This window comes from Ciconia boyciana, chromosome 2 (genome assembly GCF_034638445.1).
Source record: "Ciconia boyciana chromosome 2, ASM3463844v1, whole genome shotgun sequence".
In the NCBI taxonomy this organism is placed as follows: Eukaryota; Metazoa; Chordata; class Aves; order Ciconiiformes; family Ciconiidae; genus Ciconia; species Ciconia boyciana.
In genome coordinates, this window is record NC_132935.1 from 129753725 (window position 1) to 129774803 (window position 21079).

The window sequence follows — 21079 nt, forward strand, 5'->3', positions numbered from 1 at the left end:
GGGAAGAGACAGAGCAAAACCATGCCAATGGTAGGGCCAGAATGGCTTGTTTTCTAATAGTTTTGATATACCCAAAGCTCTATGGAACACACTTTGCAAGTATCTCACAGATAAATGCATTTTTTTTCCTTAAGCATAGCAAATACGTGTAATGCTGTTTAATTGTTTAGCCTAATTTATTGTGACAATAACAGTCTGCTTTGGAACTAAATCCAAAACAGTATTTAGTGCCAGAGGATGGATGTTTTTCAGCTTACAAAGTGAGGTGAGAGGAGGCTTGTCCTGAGAGCTGAAATTCTCCAACCATTCATTGTTCCTTTCTTTTAGACCTTGGTCATTATGGTACTAGAACCAGAAGCACAATAAGCACTACAAATGCTTTTCTGTTTTACACTGTATGTTCTGGAATTTGTGCAGCATTCAGCAAGAACACCGCTATGGGTGCCAAAGAATTAATGATTTTTAATAACCCTACGGTGGGATGGCCTACTTTTGCATCAGCAAGTTTATGTCTAATGAGATACAGACATTCCCCACTCCCTATTTCTGTCCAATATATGCTGCAGGATAAATAAACCTCTTGTGCTGCTGTATCAAAATGAGTGTGACTAGGTCCTGGCTCACAGTAACACAGCTTGGAGAAGGAAGGTTTGATAAAGCCCAAGAGCATAAATATTTATATACTTATTTTGTGTAAATATTTAAGAAACCTTGAGGTAGAAATTCAGCGATTTCTTGGTTAATTTGCTTTCTGAAACCAGAAAGTGAGTTCATTCAAAGCAGGAGCTTATTGAACACCTTTCAGTACGCACACTTGTAGCTGCCATAGTGGTTTGAGTTTGAACACATCTCGGAACTGACTCAGACCACCGAAACGGAGACACGCAGCTCTCCCGTTAGCGCTCTGCTCCTCACTGCTCCTCCCAGCCACTGGAATGCAACTAACAGACGGAGCAACTGGAACGCAAGGACTCACCAAAGGAATGGTTGTGTTTATTCCATTACTCAACAGCTATTATGCAGATGAAGTCATAATGGCCAATAAGACCACACCAAATTTTAACACTTGAGAAGAATAAATTATCTTCTCTGAATTTAACCCCAAATTAATATCCTTTGAATATTCTCTTCCCAACTTGTTCACTGCAGTAGAACAGTTTGTCACTGCAGTACAATATTTATAGCACTTAATCTAGTTATTGCTCTGGAAACAATGGCGTGTTTTACTCATTTAGCAGCAGGAACCTGCCATCTGGCACACAAAGTATTTATGTAAAAACCTTGCTGTCCCACAATTCATTATGTGCTTTTCACAGCTCTTGTTGAATGAATTTATGAACAATGTGTAAGACATGTTAAAGTCAAAACAGTCTTGAAATGACCTCTCTTTCAAACAGGGAAAGTTAAAGTACTTAAACAGTACATAACATAGATGTTGATATTCATTGCCGGCATTTTCTTTAAACACAATTCCTTGCACAGTAGGCTGGAAATTATGTCTTAATGCAGTCTAGTTTTTCACAATCATTTCATATCCTCTTCCCCAGACTAGCTGTTCTGTAGATGTAACATTCAGTTACTGGTAAAAGTACACGAGAAAACTCACTGAGTTTTCTAATGGGATTACAGACAACTGAGTGGCCAGTAAATGGCAATGATTTCAGCTGGGAGCTTTTGACTCTTAAGAAGAAAAATAAATCATCGCACCCTAACCAGAAATCAGAACCTCACCATATACAAGTTCTATGTATGTATACAGATATATTTTAATGCATGTCATGCATGGTATTTGTGTCTTTGTTCCCTTTCCTATTTTTCCTCCTTTTGCAATGGCTTTCCATTCCATTCATTTCCATACTCCCAGCCAGGACCCCAGAAAACCAAAGGATTAAATTTAAAGGAACAAATTCAGTTGAATTGAGAAATACTATTTTCACAATATAAAACATCTCAACACATTACAACAAGCCTTTATCTTTGCAAGGCAGTTCTTTTACTGCTGGTAGGACATAAGCTACCAAGGTACAGACTGTACTTACAGCCTCTTAGGTTAAGTGCTTTGCTTATTTCAAATGTGGAATCTAACCCGTCAGTCACGTCAAAAACATACCTGAAGCTCTAGGCAGTACAGAAGTTCAACAACTTATGTTAAGATACATCCTCTGAATTTCTGATTCAGTCAAGTATCTGTGCTAGTCCTTTTCATACCATCGCCCATATAGAGCAGCTGTCAGTAGGCCAGAAGATGTTCTATTTTTGCTTATGAAATAGTGCTTGTTTTTCCAGCCCATGTGATCAGCAAAGTCCAAGGTAATACCAGATGTCAGCAGTAAAGGAAAGATATAAGGGGTACTCATATTTCCCCATAGCTGGAAGTCTATCACAGCAGTGGCATCTGTAACCTCCTGTCCACAAGTGCTAAAGCTGAGACCACCACACTTTACTAATGCACAGGCCTGGACATAGTATGTGCCATGCACTGTATGGAGCCCATCAAAAACTCCCAAAGCATATAATTCACCAGTTAAAACAGCTCTCTGATAATTTAAGTAACAACAAAGGGTATTGGCACAAACTTGGAGCTCTCCTTTTTCCCCCCATACAGGAACGAAAGTAAAGTTATCATACATCATTTCTGCATAAAATAGGGGAGGTAACTGTTCATTTCCTTTTTCTGATACTCTGCCAGGGGTCTCTTGTTCCTCCTTAAAGCAAACTTGATCATCCATTGAGGCACTTGTAGAAGTCTTGGATGAGTGATGTAAGTTCTCTCTGAATCTTTCATTACTCTCCAAATTGGTTTTGTAATCTGTGGTAATCACAGGAATTTCTGCTACTATGAGCTTGCCACCATAACTTTCCGTGTCGTGGTAGATGAAAGACTTGACTGGAGTGTATATGCCACTCCCTGTCATGCCTAAGGTAGGGTGGTGGATATTAGCTGCTAAAATATTGATGTTGAAAGCTGTTGCAAAAGCTTGTTGAAATTCTACAGCAGCCAGGAGCGGGAGCTGGTTCATCCAGGCAGTGGGGTATACAACTTGCTTCAAATTGTATTGTCTGATGAGGTTCACTGCAGGCTCAAAAAAGAGTATATCAAAGCAAGTGAACATACCAAACTTGCCAGCAAAAGGGGTGTCAAAGAGTTTATAGTCAGGCTCTGGAGGGGCATCAAAAGCGTATTCAAAATACAGATTGTGTTTGCGATACATGGCTACCAGCATACCATCATCATTGAATGCCACGTTGGTATTGAACTGGTATCTTCCATCCGATGGACAGTGAGGATCAGTGTGCTCACAGGGTTGCTTAGTTCCTAAGTTTGCCACAAGGAATATTTTGTTCTTCAGTGCCATGCAGCTCAGACGCTGAAGAACCTGGAGAACAGCATAGGGAAATGTAAGCACTTCAGAATACGGAGGGATAAGTTTTACTTAAGCAGCTATGACGTATTTAATACTTTTCAAATTACTATTTTCAACTGGAAATCGAACACATTTGAATTATCTGTAAAATGTAAATGTACTGATGATTTTGTGATGTAAGGTATTGCAAGCAGTAGTTTTCTAGACTGAAAAGTATTTCAGATACTAATTTCAAAATAGCTTTCAAAAAATTATCTGTGTTTTATTTCCTGAGAAGTAAGTAAATAAATAATCTCTCTATTTCAAGGATGTTAATTTTCAGAACCTTCTGACTGCTGCAGAAGCACCAGTGGCTTTAAAACACCATAGGTCAACTGAAAGCTTTGACAAGGCAGCGTAACTGATCTGTGTGTGCCTTTAGAACAGCAAACGTCTAATAATGATCATTTGCACCTGTAATGGCTTACTCCTGCAGCTAGATGTTTTTACTCTAAACTTTTAAAAAAGTGATTACTAGCTACAACTTGGAGAAGCAGAGACATGAACAGATAGATTTTGCTTACTTATGGAAAAGAAATACAGAAAGTTACATACTACAGTATTACTGGGATGTTTCTTCCACGCCATAGAGAGCTGTACCAAAGATTGCCAGTACTGCAATCTCCAAATAGAATCTGAATGGCAAACTAAGTTCTTGCTTGCTTGTGCATGATCATTGGTAGTAAAGCTTCATAGGCCAAAGTAGGTCACCATTTACAACTGCGATAAAGGTTTGCACACCAATTCTGCTTAGTAGGCACATGCATGATTACTTACTTTCATTATAGTGACTACTGTAACCTTCATAGGAATAAATAATTTGTTATTTAACCAAAGCATGGTTATTTTCATTTCAGGTTCAGAACAGTCGATTAAAATACTATTTTTGTAACTTGCAGGTCACATCTTCTATAATCACACTTGGTGTGTGCTAAGCTGTGACTTCTATTACATTATAGCAGGTCAAGTCCTGTTACTTGTGCTAATTATTTTACACACAATCACTGAGTCAGAATGTTCTGATGTAATTAAGTCATTAAAACTGAGTAACAAGAATGCATCAAAAGTGAAGATACTGCTATGTTGTTTTATATAAAACAATGTTGTTCTAAATAAAATCCCACACTACTAACAATGTATCTTACTAGAGAGTAATTACCATTTCATAGGCTGGGGAGGGGAGATTAGAAATCCAGATGGCTCATAAACAAGCTAATCTTCTTGCACATATGTATCTAAAACCCTCCTCCGCTAAGAATGAAACTAGCATAAACTGAGAGGTCATGAAAACAGAATCTGGCACTACGAGCTGTTAAACTTCTTGCTTACTTCCCTAAGCAAAACTACTAGAGCTAGTTTCCCACTTGGAGCACAAATCTAGCATTCAGTTATTCCACCTCTCTGCAGAAATCACTCCTGCATTTACCTCTGTGTCATTGAACAAATACGGCTCTCTGCATGGATTCCACTTCACAGAGTGCGAATGCAGAACGAAATCTAAGTAAGGATAAATGGAGCTTCTGGTGAAGTTGAAGCCATGGATTCCATCTTCAGGAAAAACAATGATCTGTGCTCCCTGTATGTAAAACAAAGGCATGTTTTGTAGGCAAAGAAAACCCAGCCTAAATATGAAGGGGAAAAAAAGGGAATCTCATGGGTAAAGACAGCTAAAGAAAGTTAAGGATAACCCAAGTATGTTTTGACATGAATGTAGTTTGAAAATATCTTTTCTTTGACTTCATAGCAGGTGTAACTATGTGTATAAAAACGCTTATTTAAGCTGACGCGTACCTTTAGCTTGAAAAATAACCTATCTGACATTATTTTAAGGGCATGCAAATAAGAGCAACCAAATTCTTACCAAAGTATTCTCCATTCATCATTTAGATTAAAGACTGATGTTAAAATTTGTCTTAATTTTTTTTCAGAATTATGCCATTTGCAGATGAACTCTGTCAAAGGTGCAGTAACTGTGTCAAAGGTGCAGTATCACTTAGTCCAGGCTATATACCTTGATTAGGTATATAGGGCTGGATAGGGTACTGGAAGTATTGTGTTCAGAAGTAGCTTGACTGTCGAAGCAATGCAGATTCCGGTAGAAATGTAGCCATGCCAGAGCTAGGCTGGCTCTACCTGAAGTTCAGGGAGATCCATTCCCAAAGATGTGGTGGATTCCTCTTAAATCAGACACAGCATCAGTCACTCAAATTCCTGTGACTGTTCAAATGTCAGTTTAAATGTGTTATCTGTGCTATGGCTTTGGAATAATTTATATGTCTTGGATGCAGTACTGCACAAAAATAGCTATTATGCTTCTGAACTGTGATGCCCAGTCATCATTCTCAAAAAAACAAAAAAAACCCCAACAAACAAACAAACCCCAAAAAAAACAACCAACCACCTTTTCAAATTATATACAAATTGTAATTCTTCTGTTCCAAAACAACAGATTTGTGAAACTTGCAAGTCAATTCTTCTCTGCGTAGGGACAGTAAAGCCTGCTTCCTCTGACTAGAACCAGCTTTGGGTTTTCTTGGGGAGGAAAGGAAAAAAGACTGTGCGTAAGAACAGCCAGAAATACTAGTCTCTCTCCTCTAATTATATTTAGACTGAGAACTGTTCCATGGAGTGTAGGAGAAAGGAATGGAAAACTTTACTTCCACAAAGTTGTTAATGGTGGAACATTCATTTCCAAAGCATTTAACTTCCTTAGATTTTTAGAAACATTCAGGAATTTCCATTGAGAACACTGGAATAAAATAAAACCCAAAGACAGCTGCCTGTAAGACTATCTTTCAATAAAAACATTCCATTTAAGAAAACAGAAAGGAGCTAGGTATTCAGACCAAAATAGAAAATTAATTTCCCTATACTAAATAACTATAGGCGTGTTTTTCCAAGCTTGGAATAACTCAAGTTAGGCGAGCTGCTAATTGGCCTGATTTTTTTCAGAGCTGCTGGTAGGTCAGAATGTCTGAAAAAGCAGACCATACTTATGTATATAAATATGGCTTTAGTTGCCTGGGAACACAAATGTGAAAGATTATCCTCAACTAGCACTTACTCTATATATACATAGGACACACACAACTGCTACTAAGCTGCAGCATACCTGTCTTGCAGCAGCCACTACTTGCTGTTCATAGATGTCTAGGTTTCTGCCCATGAGTTCCAGCGCAGACTGTCGATCAACCAGGGCTGTTGGGTTAGGACTCAGTATGGACTCGTGTTCGTACACGGCAGCAACATAATGCCCGTCCCTCTTAACTCTTCCTGAGACAACTTGACAGCAAAAAAAGCAGACGGACAGCTTCCAGCACAGATCCACCATGGTGTATGCCATAAATCTAGAGCGAAAAAACAGGTGGGGCGGGTGGAGCTTGAGCAACAAGTAGTGCCAGGAATTTAAATTTACAATTAAATATGGACTGTAACCGAGACTCTTAACAATGTTTGAACTGAATGTGTTGGTTTTAAATTCCTGAACGACCACGTGCATATTGTTTCTAAATCTTAAATCTATCTACGTTGGTGCTTTAAACAACTGTGTCCTGTTTAAACGCATTTTAGCTTCATACATAGTTCTCCTAACCTCCTTGCTTTGTCTCCCTTTCCAATTAACTTTATCATTCATGTATAGCTCTTTCGCATCATATATCAAAAGGTCTTTGGGAAAAGTTAAAAGCAGCTCGCAAATTTGCAGTTTCTCCCCCATTTGGTGATGGGGGATGTAATTAAAAGTAGCATTTCCTAAAATTATTTGGACACAATATTTCATAGTCAAGTAGTGATGTAACTTATTTTATCAATACTGAAACAGAGAATTGCCAAAAGAATTACACTAGACAGTACATCTGCATTTATCTATCTTTCTATCATGAAAACGCCTCTCCTGATGGATTATGGATTCACTCTATTCCAGCTCTGCTTATGTAATAAATAGACTAATTTATCTCATACAGTGCAGCTTTTTTCAACATTTATAAAAATGTTGAGTGCAATTCAGATCTGCATTCCTCCTATAAAATGCAGATAGGTAAGGTTAAAAATGCTTTCATAGTAATAACAATAAAGCAAAAATCCATACAAAATGCAGAAAAATTGCATTACTGAGCTTTTCTTAGAAAGAAATTAAGAATTAGTAAGTCCGGAAGGCTGGGGCACTCTCTCCAACATGGGGTCCCCATGTAGCCTTTCTGACTTCCCAAGTTGGGAAAATACTTACTTATACAGAACAAGGACTCACTGACACAGCCAATGGCTGTGCAATTATTAAGAAATACTATAGAAATGCCATGTTATTCTCACAATATGAGAATTCTGTATTTGTCACCACAGTGTCACTAGTATCATTAAGGAATTAAATCTTGAGTATCGGTGAACTTGAAAGAGCATGCAGGAGAGATGGATTGATGGCCCACAGTCTTCAAGTTCATTTACTGAATTTTTAGTTCCATTTGTTCTTTGGTAATTCTTATCCAAGAAAAAAAGTGTTCCAAAACACTCTTAGTGCTTTTCAGTCTTTGTGATCAACAACTCTCTGAATTTTTCCAAAGCAAATACAGACTCTGAAAAACATATGCATAAAGAGCCTTCTCTAGTTCCCATTAGGAGTTCAGCAGGAAAAAGAGATCAATTTTAAACTAATCCCATTTTTATTTTTTATTCATGTTATATAAAATGTAGTTTTCTACCTAAAAAAGAAAGTCTATGGCAAGTTAAAATATCTCTTTTCTTAAATTCCAGAATGAAAAGCAGTTAATAAGCAATCCTCAATACTGTTGGTTTGGGGTTTTTTTTGTCTAATCACCAACTGGTTAAGTATCTAACAATGAACAAATTGAAGCGCGAGGAAAGCTATTCAAAAAGCATTTAGTAAGTAATACCTTAGTTTAAGCCACTTGTTTGCTTCCATGAGCTCTGCGCACTATTTGCAACACTGGTTTGATAGCAACACAATCCCATGTAGGACAGGAAAATCATAACCTTAGCAGCTATGGTAGGCAGAAGATTTGTTTGCTTAACCAAGAAGTTTTAATATGTAATAACACTTGTAAGAGTCCAGGAGTAACTTAGCTATTAGACGCTGCTAAGCTCAACTACATATTTTCTTGAGGCTTCATTTGCCAATGTGTCCCTATGTACATGCCTTCAATGGTAAATTTAAGTTACCTAAAGCACAATAAAAACAGAATAAAGACTTGGCATCTCTGTAAACAATTGTATTAAAGACACTCCATTTATATAAACAGTTTTGAGAAGTGATGTACAATAAGCTTCCCTTGCTATTCTGTATCTTGAGGAAAACACTTGGCACTTATGTGGGGGGGGTGATTTGGCAATGCGTATCAAGAACAGAGGATCCTACTTTGTCCTGTGCAGCTCAGCTTTGGAAATGAAATACCAAGGTACACGTGAAGATATAAAGCAGTAGCAGGGGGGAGGGAGGGGAGAGGTGGGAAGCCTCTCACAGTTAAGGAAGCCACTGAAAATAAACACACGGTGTTGCACTTCACTGACAAAACTATCTTTTCTATTTCTGTCATCCCTTCAGAGCCAAAATGCCTATTTAGGACAGGAATGGGTTCTAGTCAGCCATTCCTCCACAAAGTTGTCAACTAAGCTGTAATTAGAATTCATCATTACTAGTGATGGAAAAAGTTGGAGAGTTTCAGATGACAGGATGGAACTGCTATGCGTTAGAAAAATAGCCTTTTTGCCTTCTAAGGCAAACACACTAACATAAAAAATTAACAGGTAATGGGCTTCTACAAAATGTTGTATTTTACAGACATGCTTGGAGGACTCTCATTTTTCTGCCACGGTTTATTTTCTGGTGGTCAGAAATACTCAAAGTACTAAGCTTGAATCCCTTCTTCATTTAGATGCAGAAGAGGTTTAGCACTGAACATCCAACTACACAATCCCATCTGGCTGAACCTGGGCCAACTAAAATAATAACTAAAATAATTCCTCTGAGTCCTTACCTTTGGTTGTGATTACTGCTAGTCCTACAGACAATGGCTGAGCACTTACGTGAGTACTCCCTAATGCCTTTCCCCTATTTGACAGCTTAAACAACAGAATCCTGCTATCTAATGGATTGCTTCTAACAAGGAGAGCTGTGACAAGCTCCAAGGCTGGGCTTGGGGACAGTAATCTTTCCAGCCAAAATAAGGATACCATCAGAGTTTACTCAGCCCTTAGGCTCTGAGACTCCAAGTAAGTCTCAGCCACATTCTGTTTTTTTCCCTAACAGAAAGTGCTACACTATCTAATAAATCCTTTCCTTGAAGAGAAGTTAATTTGTTTAGGGTCTACAGAGCTGTCACCTCACCTGAGCCATGACTTTAAGATAAATTTTCATGAACTGAAATGCTTTATAATTTAATCTCTTTTTCTGTCCCTTTCCTGTGATTTATGTGGTCTTTTGCCTGGCAGATACGCCTCAGTAGGATCATCTCACCCAAATATAAGTATTTCATAGCAGTATTACTGTCATGCAGTCACAGTATTCTAGTTATAGTTCTATACCAAAGGTAAAAAGACTGGTGTTTAAGTTTAGATGCCGATTCAGAGAAGTTTTTCCCCCAGTCAAAGTGCAGACTGTTTTCCTATTCGCTTTTTCAGAACTATCTCATCTCAGTACATTGTGAAGTAAAGCATTCAGTCACTAACTTTTCAAGAACTTTGGAAACTTAGAAGTTTGTCAACTCGCACCATACATAGATGTATACACAAAGAAAGGCAATACATACCCTGCTTCTTAGCACTTTTATACTCAGAAGAATCCAACAGACTGTAAAAAACAGAAGTAGCACAGCACTGGTCTAGGTCCTCTTAAGTGATTAATAGCAAATACCTATTAAGCTATAGTAACATAAACAGTAATAATTACTAGGCAAAATATTAAATTTGCTATGAAAAAATAAAAGTCTTTTTTACATTGAGTGATATCCATGAATTGTGATGTTGCTGCTATTCTAATACACAGAATATGTAACACAACAGCCCCTACACAGATGTAAAAATATAGTGAAATTCAAGGTTTTCCGCTGATCCCTCCTGCCTACTGCTTTTATATGCTCCACTATATTTTAATACAGTATTTTACTATATACGTTTTTATGGTTTCTTTAGCAATGCAATCATAGCTCACTGTAAACTGGTATCTTGTGTTTCCATTTCTGAAAAATGTTTATTCTGTCTGCAATGCATCATATAACATTGCTCTACTTTCCTGGCTTTTATCCATCCAGAGGCGCAATCTACTTTTTAAAGAACGCTGCCCATTCTAATACAACATTTTGCGAAAAGTTTTATACACTTTGCAGCATCCCTGAAATATACTTTGTCTCATAATTAAAAAATCTATCTTACTGACAGAGTGAGGATGAACTGAATGCTGGTGTTATTAGCGGTTCAGCTCGAACAACTCAACACGGTAGCACAACAGACAAACTGGAGGGCGGGGCAGAACATATGTCAACTGTGCCACTTCTCAGACACGTTGCATGGGCAGAGCCAGGTAAAATGGTGTTCGCCATCCTTCAGGTGAGGGTTTTGGAGAAGCGTCTCACACTACGCTCCCGCTTCTCCTCATGAATGCTGGCGTCGGGTATCTTCATCTAAAACTACCCTGTACTTTGCCTTAGCAATCTCTGACCAACTCCACAAAGCTGGAGCGTTACACCGCGGAGGCGGCCGCCCTACTTACAAACGCGGCTCGCCCTGCAGCTCCCGCAGGCCTTCGAGGTCGAACGCCTACACGCCAAGCGGGGCCTTACGGGAGCCTGGCCCGGGCGCTGAGCCCGACCACCCGCTCCCGCCTCCCGCGGTTGGAGGCCGATGGCTCGGGGAGGCGCAGAGCGCTGCCCGCGCTCCCCCCGCCCCAACTGCTCCGAGCGGGCTCCGCACGCGCCGCCCCGGCGGTTAGCGCCGCCGCCGCTTAACGGCCGCCCCCCGCGCGCCACCACCCCGTGAGCCTCACGCTGGGCCGGGCCGCGCCGCGCCGCGCCGCGCCAGGCCGCCCCCGCCCCCTGGCGGCTGCTCAGCGCTCGGCAGCGCCACAGGCCTACAGCGGCGGGGGGGCGGGGGAGGGCAGAGGCCTCCCGGCCTCCGATTGGATGCCCGCTCTAGCCAATAGGGGGCTTCCCCAGCCTTCGCCCGAGTCCCCGCGCCACCTGCCAGAGGGGTCAGAGGTGGACATCCGCGGCCCTCGGGCCCGCCCCCTCCGCTGTCTCATTGGTCGGGCGGCATGCCAGTCAACTGCACCCGACCTTCGGCCGGGGGTCCTGTTCCGTCCTCTTCCCCGGTGGGCGGCTTCAGCCGGGGCCGAGGCCGCGCGGAGCCGCAATGGCCTCCCGGAGCGGTGCGGAGGGGGAGGCTGTCAGCGGAGCCCAGCTCATCGCTGAGTCCCTCAAGGCTCAAGTAAGAGCGGGGAGGCGGGGGGACCGGCGAGCAGCTTCCGTACGGCGAGCAGGCGGGGACAGTTCCCGCCGGCCTCGCGGTGCGGGGGGCGGCTGGGCCAGGCCGCGGGTGCCCGCGGGGCTGGAGAGAAGCGAGTGTACGCGGCAGGACTCACCTTGGGCGTTGCTGCCGTTCTCCCGGGGGCGGGCAAAGCGGGCGAGAAGGACTTGCCCTCTCGCTCTGTGGGAAGGAGGGAGGTGCCGCCGCAGCAGCCCAGTGAGCAGGCCCCGCCTGGCAGCGGGCCCGGCCCCGGCCCCGTCAGGTCCCAGTGCCGCCGTGGGCAGGCGCGAGTGGTGGCCCCTGTGTGGCTTTCCCCGGTCCTTCACTTATTTCTTCCTTCTTACGAGCTTGCACCTTCCCGAGCTCACCTAGTACCTCCGTTACCATCGAGCACTGCTGACTGCCTTCTGCCGCTCTGCCTATGGCAGCTCTGCCTTTACAGTGCTGTCTTGTAACATCTTACAATGCTGTCAATGTCTGTGTTGTCTCTAAAGTTGAAATGGTGCTGAACTGGTACTGGTCTTAACGAAAGACTTTCTGTTTGTCCTTTGATAAACGAAAAGGTAGTTCAGTTGTAGTAAAAATAACCATAGTCTTCCATCTGTAAGTTTCTTGGGCATGGTACCATCCCAGTAGTTTCCTGGGGCCTTTTTTCTGTTAATTCTGTGTCAAAGCGTAAGAACGTAATGATACGAGGGATTTTCAGAAGAGGCAAAGTTGACATACTGAGAAACAGGAAGATGATATAGAAGAGACATCCCAAGTGAGAACTGATCAGTTAAAAAAGCTAAACCTACGTTGACTGAGAAGCTGGGCTGAACAGTCATGGAAGCACTGGGTTTTGGAGGCCTACAAGCAGTGGAACAACTACAGAGGACTGAGCTGCAAACGCCAGCTGCCATTGTATACATTCCCACGTGGCCTGTGAACTTTTATGTGAATATATATTTTGTTACTATTTACTTTTAGACTGCCTGTATAGTTAGTGTGTCTGTGTTTCACGTATTTATTAAAGCTGTATTTTGGAAACAATTCTGATTTCTTCTAACATTTTTCTTTTTAGAATATTGAATACATGTTTGGCATTGTTGGTATTCCAGTCACTGAAATTGCAATTGCAGCCCAAGCAGTTGGAATAAAATATGTAGGAATGAGAAACGAACAAGCCGTAAGTATATATCTATAGTAGGACCAATTTTTCTTCTAACTGTTTTACAATGGAATGAAATCTAATTTACCTTTTCTTACCAGGAAGAATATGGTCTCTGAATGTTCCTTTAAAGAACTTGTAGAGAAGCAGTTATTGTCATTCTAGAATAAGGGAGAGCATTGGTGGATTGGGTTGGGTGTTTCTTTCCCCTCTTCCATTTTTGAGTGCTCCTTCCTTTTCTCTTAAGGGAATTGCAACTTTTTCTTCACTTTAGATGCCTTTCTCCAATAAGGGAGAGAAAATAGCATAAAAATAGGGAGAAAAAGAGTTTGAACAAAGCATTCTACTGCAGAAAGAAAAAATGACGAATTTTGTCTCCTTCAAGTAATTTATTGTCAGATTTTATCTGCCACTTTTTGAGGAGGCTCATCCAGGCTTTTTGTTTTTCTGTAGCTTTCTATAGACTTTCCAAGATACTTCGCCCTTAAATTTTTCTGCCGTCATTTTTTGCTGATGTTCTCCCTTCCAAATTACGACACTATTATCATTCTCTCTCTAATTGGTAGTATTTTAGTTCCTTTTTTAGAGCTTTCTTAGCTACTTCTTTCCTTTTTGTTTAGAAGGATCTTTTACTTAGGAGTTATTACCTACAGGCCTAAAATGGTAGATTTTTCCTTGTCTCTGTTCTGTTCTTGCAGTGCCCAAAGAGGAAAGTTTTCCTGTTGATAAACTTGTCCTGACCATTTTCAATAACTGTAGTATCTTTTTTCTTTAACTGTGTTTTAAAAGCTCACCAAACAGCAAACCATAGAAAGTTACAATGCTTCTGAATGCTCAAAATCAAGCACAAACATACACTTAGACAGTCTTAATTGTATATATTTCAGTTTCATTGTCTAGGTATCAGAAATTAGACTCAAGCTCATTAGCATTTTGATGTTATGCCACTAGTTCTTAATTTGTTTGGTTTTACCCAGTAGTAACTCATTAATTATTCAGTAGCTTCTTAGGTAGTCTGAGGCTGAATATAATAACCTCAGGTTTATACCTCATTTTCAAGGATTGCTGCGCAAGCTGGCTCTATGTTGGACTGCTAGCAAATGGACCATCAGCTTTCCATACTCAGAGTTGCTCTACTACATTTGTCAATTTTCCATAGCTGATGCCAACAAATAAATAAATTGTTTGATTATTATCTTACCAGGAGATTTTTCTCGTGTTTTAACCTGTTTATGGATCCTGTCTCTCTATGAACACTATTAATTAGAATTTTACCACTTTTACAAGGAACCCCTTTTAATATTCTGGACCTGCACAGTATTTAGGTGCCTATATTTTGCAGCAGTGTTCTTTTTCTGTTTTCCACCGTGTAGTTCATAGCCTTCGTGGATTGTCCCAGATGTCAATAAAGTATTGTAATGGTAGTTCTCCTAAATCAGGTGGTCACGAGCTGTATGTTTTTGCTGTCGAATCCTTACATCCTTATATTGGAATGTGAGAACATACAGAGGAATGCATGTCTCTATGGAAAATCTGTAACGTGTGAGAGAGGCAAACATACCCAAATATGTTTAAAAGGTGTATTTGCTTCCTTTGAAGCACTGTGAATTCAACACAGTCTTTATATTCCTGTAGGCCATTTAGCGAGTATTCTAGTTTTAGCTTTGGTTATTAACATGGTTAAAATTAATTTCCTCATGTGTCTGTAATTAACAGAGAAGATTGCTTTGCACTGCCAAATGAGATGCTGTCCTATTTTTCACTCTTTACTAGACTCTTTTCTGTTAGAGTGAAGAAGACAAGAAACATTCTGCTGTGTAAATGGTGAGATACTTTTGCTTAGGGGAATAACAATAGCATGAAGACTTAACATTAAAATGTTAGGGTTTCTCTTCTTTGGAGGGTGGAAAAGGATGAACAAAGATATATCTTGTAGTGAGTTTTGTTTTGTTTTCTTTGTCCACAGTGAAGACATAGAGTAATTGCTTGGCAGAGGAGAGGGTAAAAGGTTATACACAGCATATTCAAGGTACACTTAATATTTACACGTCATGGTTTTAATTGTCAAAGTTTATTAGTTGTGTGGACTGGCTGTGGAGGATGTGTATACAGCTGCTTCCTTTATTGGTGAAGGAAGCTGTATATAATCTGAGATATATGGAGAACAAAGTTTTTTTCCAGGGGTTGAGTTTCTGCCTCATTTCTGGGCCAGATGTAGCAAAAGCCCATAAAACTGCAGAATAAACTGTTTGACTAGAAAAAAACAGGTTAAAGCATGAAGTTAAAAGCTGGGTAGTACTACCAATATCCGTTAGCTAATCTCCTGTGGCCTGTAACGTGGCATAAGTTTGCTAGAAGCAGTTTAACTTGTGTCTTGTATACCCCTTGAACACTGAATAGTTGTGTTGCAACTCGATAGGGGCATGTGTTTTGTGTATCTGTCCCTGGGTAATTAGAGATTGCTGTGATTGTTTAGAAGACTGATAACCCAGGTCAGTTTTAGACTTCAAAAAACCCCTTTACTAGATTGTTACTCATTAACAACACACATTGCTAACATTTAGTTCTTAATCTTTAATAATAATTATCACTACATGTTCAAAGCAATCTCTTATTGATAATCGTATCCTAAGTTAGTCATGAGTATATAATATGCTGGAGCTGGTACAGTGTAGTTAACATGGATGGTGCTAGCTGTCAAGGGAATCAGACTCAAGAACCCTTCAATAAGGGCAGCTGGAACGAAAGTGGACATCTTTTTTTCTCCACCCCTTAGATTCAAGATCTCTCTTTATAAGACATTTTGGTCTCTGAACAGATCTTACCCCTTGGCATCCATGCCTGGACTATGGACTGTGTGGTGCTGGATGGGTGTTGCTTTCCCAGGCCAAGATAGGTGCCTTATCCTGTTGCACATCTGCTGGTTGTTTTTGTTCTGAGGGGGGGGGGGGTTGTTGTTGGTTTTTTTTCCCTCCCTTGCTTAGCCATTGCTGCTTTTCCTAAAGCAAAAGCACTGTCTTCCCGGATCTCAAAGTTGCACTTTTTTGGTGACCAGTGATTGGCCATCACCAAGTTGCTTATTATTCTGGGACCGCTGCTTTAAACCTGCGTCCATATTTTCAAGGCCCGCACTTAAGTTGTGTGTTATAACAAAAGATATCATGTACCAAGCTGAGGTTCATATAGCAAGTTCTCATAACAAGTTGATCATGAGCCCTACAGGAACATTTGGCATTAGGTACAATTAACATAAGGGCTTCAGGCTTGCTCCTAGGCATGGCAGTACTATTTTAACTGAGCCACTGGGTACAAAAATGCTTAACCATTGTTTACTAGCTATGTTGTATTAGTCTGCTTATGTTTGAGTTGAAGACAGACTAATTTAATTAAACCCTGGTTAGTGTGCTTCTGCTTGCATGGGAGCAACAGGCCTCTGCTTTGGCTACAGTTCAAACCCAGCGCTCATGGGTAGTTGCAAACTGAGTTCAGTGCCTGCCATCTGGACCTCCTACATTTCTTCCTAATGTTGATTGTGTGTTTGGTGGTCATTGGCATTTTATATGCCTACATCCATCTTGCCTGTCGGAGGAAAATAAGGATCTGGTTTCAGCTGATCAACTGTGTTGTGACCTTAACAGGTAATATGAGTGCCATTACTCAACTTTTAGTGGTGGGGGTGCAAGGTTCATAAGTAAAATGGGTTTTTGTTCTTACTGTTCACACAAAAAAAAATATTTTAAGTATACCTTCAAAATTATTTATGATCTCCTCTCCTCTAAATACGGATAGATTTAGTCATGTTGCTTCCTTGCGGAATGAAGCAGTAAAAGTTTTAATGGCAATGACTGTACATGAACCCAAATTCTATGTGTCGCTTTATTTTGCCACTCAGTTTCAAAAAAAGATTGTCATGGAAACTCAACACCATGCTTTGAGCTCCATTAACAAGATTTTTAGTAACACCTACTCCAAATATTGCTAAACTTCTGCACACAGATATGTCATCAAATTGTTACCTAATTCTTGAATATTAGTGACATTTTTCTTCTCCGTGTCAGAGGCTTATGAAAAGTAAAAAGAGATTTTTCTTGTCAATGTACTTTTTTGTCAACAATTCCCTATCCTAATGCTGCAAAGAAAATAAGGGCTGCTTATTATTCCTCTACTAAGCCCCACGTTTTTCTCAAGCAGTTGGTCTGTATCTGTAGGAGCATGAGGATATTAAAGACAGTTTCTCCTTCTGTGTAAAAGCCTATAATAAGTCTGTGTTTTCACTCATTTAAACTGAGATTGCTACCATGCTGTGTTACCTAGAATTATTCATAGGTTTGAGGAAAATGTGTAGTAGCTTTGTAAACTTTTAGAAGGAGCTTTTGTGTTACTTATTCTTCTCACCACAATAGTACTCAAATAAAACTAAAAAAGAAAACCCCAACTCTATTTCAAAATGAGAGGCAGGCTATAAGGCCAGGAGCTTACTTGGAAAAAAAAAAATGTTTTGCAAAATGACTTTTTTTCCATTAAGTGTTAGAACTTGCTGAATTCAAGACAAAACCATGAGAATATGAAGGAGGGAGCTGGCAATGTCACATATGTGAATCCTTTGGAGTTCTCGGGTCACCCATAAGTTTCTGTTTCTACTTGTTCACATCTTATCTTGTTACCAGGTACACTTCGTATCTGAATGTTTAATATTACTACAGGAATAGCATAAAACATACTCCATAATAATACCACTGCTAAGCTATGTTAACACATGTTGTAGGTATTATCGTTGTGAAAATTATTCAAAATGCAATTTTTCTTTAAAATGTCAAAGTAGCTAAAGCTAAGCGTGATACCAGAAATGGAGCGAGAAGTACTTCAGCAGCTCAGCTTGTAAAAGACAATCCCTAATCTTCTAATGAATCTCTCCAGTGTGTGATTTCAACCTTTTGCTTAATTTGTGAAATACGATGAGTCATTCCAGTGATGGCTGGATTTCTGTTCATTGCTTTTCCCTTGTAAATCCCTCTTCCTTGTTAGTCTAGAAGGCAGTAGAAGGCAGAAGTTTCTTATGCTGTTCTGTTCATTTTGCTTCCCTGGTTATGGGGGTTTTCTTTTATGTTGTTTTTTCATTTTTTAAATCATAAATATTCCTAATGTAATATCCTGGAACAACAGAAGCCTGAAATGTGGAGACGAGTTTTGAGATTTTTCACATAAGCCTTCATGAACACACCTTATAATGGGGAGGGTGAAGGGGTGCTTCAATTTACATTTAAGCTCTAATGATCGGGGAAAAATCTGTACCTGCTTATTTTCAGTATTTTTGTTGAAAGTTATGTACAAGATATCATGAAATGTATATATAATAATAACTGTATCATTAACTCCAATATTTTCAATAGGCCTGTTATGCTGCATCTGCTGTTGGATATTTGACTGGCAGGTACATTCCATATTTATTCATATTTATAATAATATAATAACTGTGTTAGACTCAACAGTTAGAAGCTAGGAATGTTTTTCTGGTTTGGAGCTGAGTGGTTTTTGTGTGTGCAGGTGTAGGGCAGTTAAAATGGAACATGAATTTTAAAATAACCATCAATAACGGTTATCAATATTTCTATTGCTATGAATCAGGGCAGGAACAAAGAGGTGCTTCAGCTCATATAATATTGTCCATCTTATACGTTTCTTTATTTTTTCTCTTTTAATTTCTGAACAGTAGTTTAACAGTATTGGTATGAGGGGCAGAAATCACACCACCATTGTTTGTTGCAACTTGGTGGACCCGCTATACCTTGCTCTCATCATCTGGGCTTATTATTCAACAAATACCTTATCAATGCAGAGACTGATCATATGCCTTGCAGTCTCCCCTGTGCTGCTTCTGACATGATATACTGGCTTTTCTTCTTTTCTACTGCATTTTGCTCTTAATATTGTTGGGAAGCATTCTATGGCCTGTGACTTGTGAGGTGTGCTTCTTGGGTATCCCATGGATTCTTTTCTAAAGTAGATATCTGGTGTCTGCTTGCTCACAATTGCAGACCTGATGATGCAGGTGACCATTCCTTATTCTGCCTGCAAGCATGACACCTGTGTTACACAGTTTTGTAGTTTTTCTTCCTTTGAATAATCCTCTGGAAGTAAGCTGATTTTTTTCTCATATGTAAAGAGTCTGTAAAGCTACTAAAGAATGCTCAGTAGTTAAGAATTGTCATTTTTATCTCATCACCTGGAATAACAAGTGCCTCCGCCTGAATTAAACTATAATAAAATTTGTGTTGAATCAGATGCACTTCTTCCTTTATGAGCTTTCTTCATTGATATCTAGTGCTAAAGTGGAATTGAGAAAACTGCAAACGTAAGTGGCTTACCAAATTCCATATAAATGCTAGATGATGGAGTAAATGCAATAAAAGAAGTAAGGAACTGTGTTATGATGAGCCTGCATATGTTGTCGACCTCTGTGTGGGTGGCACATAACAACTGTTCACTTGCTTTTTCAGTTGGGTTGGTACAGCTAAATGATTTCTGATTCCCATGTCTATCTTTAGTCCTTCGTAGAAACCTCTTGCTGTTCATGCATTTTGATTACATGAGTAAAACTTTAATATTTTATATTTCAGCATCTTAGCATCTTACTAATTTTTGTTGGTGACTTATTCGGTGTTCCCTGTGTTCACTTTCCTTTTCTCTCTATCTCCTTTTTTGTTGTTTTTGTTTTTCTCTAGACCAGGAGTATGTCTTGTAGTGTCCGGTCCAGGTTTTTTACACGCTCTTGGTGGGATGGCAAATGCAACCATGAACTGCTGGTAATTTAACTACATTTTCCCTTTAAAATTGTAGTACTTGTTTGCTGTTGTTTGTTGCAGATGTTGAGCTCTGCAGTATTTAGTATAGGATTTTTTTTTCTTTCTCGTGGGTAATGAGAAGGGAATTCTTCATTTATCAACCCTAAAAGTAATTTAGTTCCATTTTTTGTATTCTCATGGATAAAATTCTCCTTTTTGTCCTACCCCATTATGCATATATTGGAAAATCTGTCAATATACCTGATTGTATGGATAAATTTGAAAATGAAGTCAATATTCAGCCCGTAATGTTTTATTGATCATGGAGAGTCTTAGAGGTTTTTTTCTAAATTAAAATCCACATTGCCTTTGAATTACTGTATTTCATATGTGAACAAATTGACAACTGCATTGTTAAAATCCATATTTGCTCCCCACACAGACATTTAGAGCAGTAATGTAAGTATTGAATTAAATGTTGTACAGAGTGATAGCATTTACTCCCACAAGCCTTCACTGAGACATGGCAACTTTAGCTGGTCTGCCACTGAAAGCTGTTCAGAAAGCTCTATGAGTTATTTTGGGTAGAAGGTCTGGTAATACTAAGTGCACATGATCTGGAGCATTAGATTAGCAGTGGCTGATGGACAAGGGAAGCTCGATAATGGGAATGCTAACAAATCAAGTCTCTGACACATTGAAAAAAGACCTCTAGTGTTCAAATTCTTTTTTAAAAAATGAGTTATTGACTAAAGTTTTGCTGTCCCTATGTGACCTTAGATTAAAAAAAAATCATATGAAAACCTTGCTTTTGAACAGTCATGGATTTGGTTATAAGAAAGAAGTATTCATGGCACTTGCTTATGGTTTTGCAGGAGACATTTCTGTTTTCTCACAAACTGAGTTTTGTCTGAGATTAGCTCTGTTTACCTGACTTGATCTTGCATAAACCTGTACTCTTGGCAAAAGGTGAAGGGGATGACTTATCTAGTTTGGCAGAATATTTGACAATATAGTAAGAAGACTGGTTTTCACTGACCAAACCACAGTGTTTGGCCAATGATTTTTTTCATTGGTCACATTAGGCTTGCCTTTTGCCTGCCATGTGCCAAAAAGAGAGAAGTAAGTATTCAGAAACCCTAAATTTAGCTTAAAGAAACTAATTTTCCTTGGCTCCTTCACTAGTAGGCACCTCCATTCAGTGTTTGAGAATCCTAAACATACTTTCACATTTACTGTTGTCTGGCATTACCATTGTAAGAAAGGGTGCTATG

At 39.6% G+C, this 21079-nt stretch overlaps 2 protein-coding genes across 10 annotated transcripts in view; one reads left to right on the plus strand and one right to left on the minus strand.

Annotated features, from left to right (window-relative positions):
* BTD (biotinidase) lies at positions 1 to 12190 on the minus strand. 7 transcript variants are annotated; one of them, XM_072854041.1, is made up of 5 exons: positions 11989 to 12190; positions 10163 to 10203; positions 6517 to 6751; positions 4831 to 4980; positions 1 to 3377 (listed from the first exon to the last, which is right to left on the minus strand). In XM_072854041.1, exons 3-5 carry the CDS (start codon positions 6745 to 6747, stop codon positions 2193 to 2195), a joined length of 1566 nt encoding a protein of 521 aa, XP_072710142.1. In that variant the 5' UTR covers positions 6748 to 6751; positions 10163 to 10203; positions 11989 to 12190; the 3' UTR covers positions 1 to 2192. The 7 variants fall into 7 exon arrangements, with proteins under 7 accessions (XP_072710142.1, XP_072710141.1, XP_072710145.1 ...); XM_072854040.1 differs by lacking the exon at positions 11989 to 12190 and adding an exon at positions 11684 to 11828 and having other exon boundaries at positions 10163 to 10274; XM_072854044.1 differs by lacking the exon at positions 11989 to 12190 and adding an exon at positions 11684 to 11819.
* HACL1 (2-hydroxyacyl-CoA lyase 1) overlaps positions 11702 to 21079 on the plus strand; it is a 26699-nt gene continuing 17321 nt past the window's right edge. For all 3 annotated transcript variants that reach the window (XR_012041156.1, XM_072854038.1, XM_072854037.1), the window contains exons 1-4: positions 11702 to 11834; positions 12937 to 13041; positions 18414 to 18454; positions 19746 to 19826. Coding sequence is in view for 2 of the 3 variants with exons in the window: in XM_072854038.1 (XP_072710139.1) it covers positions 11760 to 11834; positions 12937 to 13041; positions 18414 to 18454; positions 19746 to 19826 (302 nt within the window). In the remaining variant the exon portion in view is untranslated. The remainder of the gene's footprint in view (positions 11835 to 12936; positions 13042 to 18413; positions 18455 to 19745; positions 19827 to 21079) is intronic.